We start from the raw sequence: 9,866 nt of genomic DNA on the forward strand, positions 1-9,866 counted from the left end.
TTTGAGAATCACACACAAGCAGCCACACACTCCACCTTTCCCTGTCTCTCTCTTTCTCTCTCTCTCTCTCCCGAGTTCTCTTTCCCCTTCCTTTTCACCATACACGTACGGACACACACACACCCACACTCTACACCCACAGATCGAGGAAACCAAGGGCTCAGTTGTGATCGTGAGGTCGTGGGGAGCAAGATCATACCAAAATCAGGTTAGAACTTCGACGTTTTCACGTCGATTTCACAAGGTCCATTTTAGTCACTGTTCATGCAAGATTAATTTAGTTAGTTTTTGGAGTTTTGAAGCTTGTAGTTGTGTTGGTGAGGTCCCAAGGAGCTTGGGAGTGCATCGTTGGACGAAATTGGACGTAGGATTAGCCCAGTTCGAGTTTGATCGGTTTTGGTAATTGGTGACAGGTGAGTTCTCGTGAGTTTTAGCCCTTAAAACTTATATGGACGTGTTCTACTAGCTCTAAGGATTAAAATGGTGCAAGAATCATGGAAATTGATGGAAAAACGAACGAAAAAACGTCATTTGCAGGTTTTCCGGCGACGGCGCCGGAGTCTCGCCGGAGAAGGTGACGGAATATTCCGTTAGGATTCTGACAGAATATTCCTGATGCCGTTAACAGAATCTGTCAGTTTTGATGGAATATTCCTAACGGCGTCAGTCGACGCAGTCAGCGTGCCAGGCACGCGCTTGCGCGTGGCCGCCGCGTGCGGCGGAGGAAAATTTTTCTAAAAATATGGTTGTGATCCTGAGGTTGTGTAGAGCACGTTGGTATATTCATTTGTCCATTTTGAGCAATGTATGAGAAGTTATTACGGAAGTTAGGTTATGTGCTTTAAAATTAACGTTTTTATAGTTAATTCGCATATAGGTGATTCCTATCCCGAGGACGAGCGTGCACATTCGAGACAGGGGGGCTACGGCCCTTCCACATACCAGTGAGTGGGTTTTTGTTTTTCGTATATACCTATATACATTTATTTTCCCAGAAATTGTTTAAAAAGGGTTAATTGTTTTATGCCATGCACCATATTATTATCGTTTATGCATCATTGCATGCATTAGTAGTGACATACATAGATATATGCATATCGGGTGCTGTGGACGCACAGGTAAGTGCCAGGTAAGCGGTATTCATGTTTATGTATTCAGTAGTGGTTTGAGATGCTTAGAGAGCTCATAACCTGCACCCCCGGTGTTAGTGCTCCCGCCCAGAGTAGGGCACAGTCCTTCACGTGATGTTCACCTCCCTTACCATACGCTCAGCTTGGATCCAAGTTAGGTGCACAATCCTGTCGTACAGACCACTTTAGGTGGTTCCGACTCGTAGGTGACCCGCGATTATTCGCACAGCCTTCACGTGATCGTAGCACTAGAGCGTTTATATGTATTACACCCAGGCCTGTCGTACAGACCACTATAGGTGGTTCCGACTCGTGGGCATGTTTAGTGATTGAGATTGAGATTTGAGCTCTAGATTCATTCAGCCGTACAGGTCACTTAGGGGACTCCGGCTGTCAGATGTTATGCTATTGATGTAATTTATACCTGAGCACTTGCATATCATTATGAGGCTTTGACATGGCATACCTTTGAGCATGATTGGCATACCCTTGAGTATGATTGGCATATTTATACATACGTATATATGTTTATTTTCTGGGAAGTATACAGGTTTTACGGCGAGGGGTTAGAATATTGTTTTTGAATTGGTTTTCAAACAGCTTTGTTTTTGCCCACTCACGCTTTTGTTTTTGCGCCCCTCCAGGTTCTAGTAGCTTAGCGGGTTCGGTGGTTTTCCCAGAGGGCGTCTCGGCATTTCTGACAGACACTCACCAGTGTAGGGTCACCTTCGGGTGTACTATTGTCGTATCATTTTCTTTGGACTGCTGTAGTCTTTATGCTCTGAATTCAGTCTCACTTACGCTAGCACTTATCTTGTCACATTATATATGCTAGTTTTTAAATTATTCGTACTTTTATATTACTTCTTTTAGCTTCCGCACTGTGCACATGGCTACGTCACTTCCATGTGACGGCCAGCATGCCCTGATCTCGGTCGGGGTGTGTCAGTTTGGTATCAGAGCCTAGGTTTGGCAGTCCTGTGTCTGTGTGAGTACTCTAATGGTTTTGGTGTCTTCTGTCAGAATTATGCCACCTCGTCGGGAACCACGTCGCTCCGATGAGTCTAGTTTCCCCGATATTACTCAGCTGGGGGAAGCTATTGCTACGGCTATCCAGGCAGTTATTCGCCCTCCCCAGAGGACTCCTCTGGAGACTATGTACAATCTGAAATTGGATAAGTTCCACGGTCATGAGGGGCACGAGGAAGCAGAGCGTTGGTTAGAGCATATTGAGAAGACTTTCCGACTATTGAATAATCAGGGGAATCTTCCTGTTGAGAGATGGGTCGAGACGACCTCATGGTTTCTGGGTACGGAGTCTGCATCCTGGTGGGAGCAGGAGCTTCGTCGTTTGACTCCAGCCGAGAAGACTGACTGGAATGTTTTCATTAGGTTATTCAAGAGGAGGTTTGTGCCCCCTGAGTACATCGATCGCAAGAAGCAGGAATTCACTGAGTTGAAACAACGGAAGATGACTGCGAACGAGTACTATTGGAAGTTCACCGACTTATCTCGTTACCACCCTGAGATTGCTGGTAATCTAGCAGAGATGCTTCGTCGTTTTCGCATAGGCACTAAGAAGAAGTGGCGTTCGATGGCGACCTCTACTCATTGTGATACTTATCAAGAGTTCTACGAGGTTTTGCTGAGGGTTGAGGACTTTGAGAACATGATGAGCGAGAGTGATGAGGATGAGAATAATGGTAATCAAAAGAAAGATGTCAAGGGTAAAGGTCAAGCATCGCTCGGGCTTCGTCAGACTCAAAACTTCAAGAGGGGTGGAAATAGTTCTAGCTCTTCTAGTGGTGGTTTCAGTGCCACTGGTCAGGGACGAGGAGGTAGGTTTACTGGTGGCGCTCGAGGCCAAAGACAGGGTGATGGTGGCCGAGGTAGGGCCCCATTTTGCCGAAGGTGTAATAATCGGCACACTGGCGAGTGTAGGCGGGGCAGTAGTGGTTGTTTTACGTGTGGACAGATGGGACATCGAGCCGCGCAATGCCCCCAGAGTCAGCAGCAGAAGCCGCAGCAGACTTTCTTGCCACCACCTGCGCCTATTCAGCAGATTCAGGGTTCGAGTAGTTATGGGCAGGCAGGTTTAGGTGGTGCCTATCATTATCAGTGTGATGCTGTTCCTTATGCCCCGGGACAGTATCAGTATCCCCAGGACCCCTATTCCCAGGGTGGTTACCCCCAGTATTCTGGCGGCTATATGCCGTATCCTCTAGCTCCAGCCGGCGGTTCTCAGTGGTATCAGGGATGACAGTTTCAGCCGGGAGAGATCGCTACTAGTAGTGCAGGGTCTTCGAGACAGATCGATCAGCCCAGTCAGGGGCGTGGTACGCAGGGTCACGGTGTTCAGGCGAGCAGAGGTCGTGGCGGACGACAGCAGGGCCAGGGGCGTATTCACAACATTTCTCTGCAGGATGCTCAGAACAACCCGGATCTGATCATGGGTACATTAAACATTCTTGGTTATTTTGCTAGAGTCTTAATTGATTGCGAAGCTACACATTCTGTGATTTCTCATACATTTGCTCAAGTGACGCAACCTCGCCCCACACCTCTAGGGTTTGATTTAGAGTTCGCTATGCCTAGAGGAGAGAGATGTGTTGTAGATTGTGTGTACCCAGGGTGTCCAGTGATAGTTGAGGGTGTGGTTATGCCAGCTGACCTTATCCCGTTAGATATTGTTGACATTGATGTGATTTTGGGCGCGGATTGGTTGCACCCCAACCATGCCAATATTGATTGCTACGGGAAAATAATTACATTTCGTCATCCTGGACTACCCGTGGTTACTTTCGTGGGGTGAGACATGGTGTTATTTCGGCTTTGCGAGCGAAAAAGTTGTTATCTAAAGGTTGTCAGAGGTACTTAGCCCATGTGGTGTTGGATGAGGCTCCTCCTAGTAGTGTTGAGGATGTGAAGGTAGTCCGACACTTTCCAGATGTTTTCCCCGAGGATTTGCCTGGGATACCACCAGATCGAGATTTGGAGTTCACTATCGAGTTGCTTCCAGGTACTAATCCTATTTCTCTGACTCCTTATCGTATGACACCTGCTGAATTAAGGGAATTGAAGGTACAGCTGCAGGAATTAGTGGATAAGGGTTTTATTCAGCCTAGTACTTCTCCGTGGAGAGCTCCAGTATTGTTTGTGAGGAAGAAAGACGGAACTTTGAGGCTGTGTATTGATTACAGGCAATTGAATCGGGTGACGATTAAAAACCGTTATCCGTTGCCACGTATCGATGATTTGTTCGATCAGCTTAGAGGTGCTTGTGTGTTCTCTAAGATTGACTTGAGGTCTGGATACTACCAGTTGAAGATTAATAGGGATGACGTTCCTAAGACGGCGTTCAGGACTCGTTATGGTCATTACGAGTTTCTGGTTATGCCATTTGGGTTAACGAATGCACCAGCAGCTTTTATGGATTTAATGAATCGGGTGTTCCAGCCTTATTTGGATAGATTTGTTATTGTTTTTATCGACGATATTCTGGTGTACTCTAAGTCGAAGGCGAAGCATGTTCGACATCTTACTTTGGTGCTGAAAAGGTTGAGGGAACATCAATTATATGCTAAGTTTAGCAAGTGCCAGTTTTGGCTAAACCAAGTAGCGTTTCTGGGGCACGTTATTTCTGCTCAGGGTATTCTGGTTGACCCTCAGAAAGTTGCAGCTGTGGATTGGGAGCAACCGCGAACCGTCATCGAGGTGAGGAGTTTCCTTGGTTTGGCGGGGTATTATCGGAGATTTGTTAAGGATTTCTCTGTGATTGCCTTACCTTTGACGAGACTAACGAGGAAAGACGTTAAATTTGAGTGGGATGATAAGTGTGAGCAGAGTTTTCAGCAGTTGAAGCATTGTCTCACTCATGCACCGGTTTTGGCACTCCCAGACGATAGTGGTGATTTCGAGGTTTATAGCGATGCTTCCTTGAATGGTCTGGGATGTGTGTTGATGCAGCATGGTAGTGTGATTGCTTATGCTTCGCGTCAGTTGAAACCCCATGAGTTGAATTACCCTACTCATGATTTGGAGTTGGCTGCTATCATCTTTGCATTGAAGTTGTGGAGACACTATCTTTATGGTGAGAAGTGTAGGATCTTTACTGATCATAAAAGTCTCCAGTATCTTTTTACTCAGAAGGAACTTAATCTTCGTCAGCGTAGGTGGATGGAGTTGCTCAGCGATTACGACTGCACGATTGATTATCACCCGGGTCGTGCGAATGTAGTTGCTGATGCACTCAGTCGAAAGTCTCAAGGCCGCATTAATGCGTTGTACGCAAGTCGTATTCCTCTTTTGGCAGACTTGCATTCTACAGGAGTGAGGTTAGAGGCAGAAGACCGAGAAGTGGCGTTACTTGCTAATTTTCAAGTTAGGCCCATCTTAGTTGATCAGGTGCTTGCAGCTCAAGTAACTGATGAGCAGACTCAAGAACTAATCCAAGCTCGAGAGCAAGGAAGGAGGAGAGACCTCAGAGTGCGTGAATCGGATGGCATGTTGATGCAAGAGGGAAGAATGTTCGTGCCAAATAATGTGGATTTAAAGAAAGAAATTCTTGATGAAGCACATATCTCGGCTTATGCCATGCATCCAGGAGCTACTAAAATGTATCATACCATTCGACCATTTTACTATTGGCCGGGTATGAAGAGGGAGATTACTGAGTACGTGAGTAGATGTGCTGTTTGTCAGCAGGTTAAAGCAGAAAGGAAGAAGCCGTTTGGGTTGTTACAGCCGCTTCCCGTTCCCGAGTGGAAATGGGAAAATATTACCATGGATTTTGTGTACAAGCTCCCGTGTACACATAATGGTTTTAATGGCATTTGGGTGATCATTGATCGACTCACTAAGTCCGCACATTTTATTCCAGTGAGGGAGAAGTATTCCTTGAATCGTTTAGCAGAGTTGTTCATCTCGAAGGTAGTGAAGTACCATGGTGTCCCGGTGAGTATTGTCTCGGATCGTGATCCACGATTTACATCCAAGTTTTGGGTGGCTTTTCAAGAAGCTTTGGGTACGAGACTACTCTACAGCACGGCGTATCATCCTCAGACTGACGGGCAGTCAGAGAGGACTATTCAGACTTTGGAGGATATGTTGCGAACTTCGGTGTTGCAATTTGGTGATGCTTGGCACCAGCGGTCTATGCATTGTCAGTATCCCTCCGACAATCCTATGACCAGGAACCTTTTTGGACATAATGGTTATGAGAAGAAGGTCTCTGTAGTCTAATCATCATTAGATTACTTCTTCCATCAATCCATTGTCCATGGATTCATCATTTAGGACATATTTCGTTCATTGAGATAGTCCTAATTAGTATCTTTGCCTTCCGATGTATAAGAGTCATATATACATCATTACATCGTCCTGAAAGGTTTCTTCCAAAGATTGACTTTCAGGGCATATTTCCAACAATCTCCCACTTGCACTAAAGTCAATCACTAGTGTAACTTATACATGCTAGTTGAGTGAGCTTATGCTCGTAGGTTAACTTGGTTATGTATTTAATCACCTTTTAATTTAAAAAAAGGGATTTACTTATCAAATGTTTCTAAAAAATTTTGATGATGTCTCTTTCTTGTGTTCGAATACTTTGATGAGACCTTGATTCCATGGCTTGAGCTATCGCCCCATTACGTCGTAGTATCCTACTAATGACCTTATGGTTTGGATTCAATCATTGGTTCTAAAAGAACCCCTTCCATTCAAAACACCTTTTGAAGCAGTTTCTAAAACAATATATCGACATATATTTCGTTTGTATACTTTATACAAACTTTGCTCCAATCCTTGAGACCATTGTAGTACAATACTATAAATATATTCATACGATTAGTACTTCATTCATTATGAAGTTCCATTTGTTTAAAATGGATTATTTTCACTTTGGTTCATAACCTAAGTGAATGCACGCTTCTAGAGTCCCACTCTGATGTTCCTTTCTTAAAGGCAATAATACTCTTTCAGTTGCTATGGTTCTGATCCTGGGATATAGTAATATCTTAAAGTGACAACCCAGGTGGTTTTTCACCTTTTGATATTTACTCACAAGTCCATACATGTGTCCCTTTTGTGATTTTATGACACATTTATTATAAGGGTTATGAAAGTGATTTTCTATCATATAGTAAAATGCTTCCTTAAATCTTCAACATTTGAGATTTAATTTCCCCCTATAACTTCCTTGAGATAGCCTTTGTTATATCAATAAGTCCAATTTCAAGTCTATACTTAAAATTAACCGTGTCATGTCTTGTCATTTTTCGAGTAACATCTAGGTTTGATCAAGTCTATCAAATAGACTTTATTCATATCTTGTTGCTCAAATTATGACATCACTCCCATTGGGTTTGTTGTAACTTAGCATTCATTCAAAAACTTAACACTTAAATTTTCTTGATTTGAATGCATATTGCTCCCACTAACTTGTTTTGGATCTATTGACAATCATTGAGATCCATTAGCTTATTAATGATTTCTCAACAATTTTGAGACTATCAACAACGCTAGCTAACACAAGTTATTTAAATGAATCATTTAAATGGTGTCATACATCATTCTTCAAGTTTTAGTCATACTAAGACTTTAATGTAGTCATATAAGAATTATCCAAGTCTGTAGTGAAAGCAAGGCTTCTACTAAGGATATAGAAACTCAACCATTCCTTCTAGGTGGTTGATATAATTCTTTATCAAAAAACTACATAGAGCGTTATAGTTACATAAGGTGACGAATTCGGATTGTCTTGTTGTTAAACTATATGTTGTGACTCATTTTGAAACTATTCCCTTTTGTTTCATCAACTTGTCCATATGCTTTGTTATTTAGCTTGTTCTCATAAAAGAGAATGATGGACAACTCCCAACATATAACCATTTTATGCTAGGTTGACGAAACCTACATTCAAAGACTATTCTGTAGAATGTTACACAGCATAGAATATTAATGTTTTGTAGAGCTTGAGTCTTTTAACAATTAAAATTATAAACTCTCAATAATAGTCAAGTACTATTATTATTTAGACAACTATAAACCAATATTCAAGTTTATATCCAATTTCTCACCTCCCACTATTTCTCATGACTTTAATGAGAAATCATTTCATACATTCAAAAAATGTATAAACGTGGAGTATACGGGTTGAGGACATTGTGTAGTAGCTTTAAAACCTTTCAAGCTCATTTGTTTCACTCTTCACTAAGTTGATGTCTTGTTATTAAGTGACTAAAATCTTTAAACATTTTTTTGATTTAGACACTTAAATTTTTGGTTTAATCACTAACACACTTGACATTTTAAAACAATTTTAAGAATGTCCAATTAATTGTTCAAAACTACTAATTGAATCAAGAGTGATCTTGATTATTTTGGTTTAAGTGATAACCATATAAGAAACGTTTTTCTTATTTCTAATATCATTATAATCATGTATCTCATCTAGGATACAACAAGACAATATTCAATTCATAACATTACTTTAAGAAAATATTTTATTTATTAGAAGGCATTCATCACATTACATTAATATGATAACACAAACATTCACAATGTTTAATTTAAAAGGAATTAGCTCTAAACATTTAGAGACTTATTTAAGTACCTTCAAACATTTAGGCATTAATAGTGGTCTTCCATCATATGAAGCCACATAATAAGTTCTTAACACAATAAGAAAGTTTAAAGACAATCTTTAAATGCCTAAACAAACTTCCCAAGTAGTAAGCAAAAACATGGTGACCGAACCCTTCTCCACTCTTTTCTTTGCTTATTCCTCTTCTACTTAGCTCCTCCACCTATATACAATTATACAAGTGATTAGCACTTTATATCAAATATAAATATTTAGAAGATCTAACAATTAGAATTGAAGATAAGAACATAAACCATACCTTGTGGCTTGTCCTTAAGAGTTGCAAGGTATAACCTGCAATTCCTCTTCCAATGCCCCTCCTTTCCACAGTGGTGGCAAGCCCCCTTGGGCTCCATTGCCTTCTTTTTCTTCACTCCCTTTTTCGGCTTAAGAGTGGGTGACTTCTTCTCCTTCCCTTTGCCTTTGCTTTGCGGCTTAGACTTGGAAGAGGATGGCTTGTTGTAGGCTACTGCAGAAGTCCCTACAACGTTCTCTTTCATCATAGTTTTCTCAGCAGTTACTAACATGTTTAGTAACTCAAAGAGAGTACTATCCATTTTATTCATATTGTAGTTCATTACGAACTGTGAGAATGAATCAGAAAGAGAAGCCAATATAAAGTCCTGGGCCAATTCCCCGTCAAGTGGAGTACCTAGGTTCTCCAGTTGTTCAATGAATCCTATCATCTTCAGTGCATGTAGATGCACTAGAGCCCCCTTGACCATCTTGGTCTTCACAAGTTCACAGACAGTGCTAAAACGACGGTTGCGCGTCCCTTCACCATACAACTCCGTAAGATGGCGTATTATGGAAAATGCACTGTCCATGCCCTCGTGCTGTCTCTGTAGCTCCTCATTCATGGAAGCCAACAGATAGCACTTGGCTTGTGTGTCATCCTCAATGTGCTTGTCAAACTTAGCACGTTCATCCTCAGTGGCCGAAGGGTCAAGAGGTATGTGAGGTAGAGCTTTGTCTAGTACGTAAACAATCTTCTCCAATGTTAGGAGAATCTTGACATTACGATACCATGATGGGAAATTGTGCCCCTCTAGGCAATGTTTGTCGAGTATTTTCGCGAATGTGCTTCCAACCAT

At 41.9% G+C, this 9,866-nt stretch overlaps 1 protein-coding gene and 1 pseudogene across 1 annotated transcript; one reads left to right on the forward strand and one right to left on the reverse strand.

The window, feature by feature from the left end:
• Positions 1–2,286: 2,286 nt before the first annotated feature.
• Positions 2,287–7,124, forward strand: LOC148691579 (uncharacterized; annotated as a pseudogene).
• Positions 7,125–8,918: 1,794 nt separating this feature from the next.
• Positions 8,919–9,866, reverse strand: LOC137732858 (uncharacterized). Its single transcript, XM_068472119.2, has 2 exons — positions 9,032–9,866; positions 8,919–8,935 (listed from the first exon to the last, which is right to left on the reverse strand). Exons 1-2 carry the CDS (start codon positions 9,864–9,866, stop codon positions 8,919–8,921), a joined length of 852 nt encoding a protein of 283 aa, XP_068328220.2.

Source organism: Pyrus communis, chromosome 13 (assembly GCF_041283825.1).
Source record: "Pyrus communis isolate YQ-2024b chromosome 13, ASM4128382v1, whole genome shotgun sequence".
NCBI lineage: Eukaryota > Viridiplantae > Streptophyta > Magnoliopsida > Rosales > Rosaceae > Pyrus > Pyrus communis.

What these genes read in the sequence shown, in the direction of transcription:
- LOC137732858 (XM_068472119.2), bottom strand. Translation starts at nt 9,866, where the DNA reads ATGGTTGGAAGCACATTCGCGAAAATACTCGACAAACATTGCCTAGAG.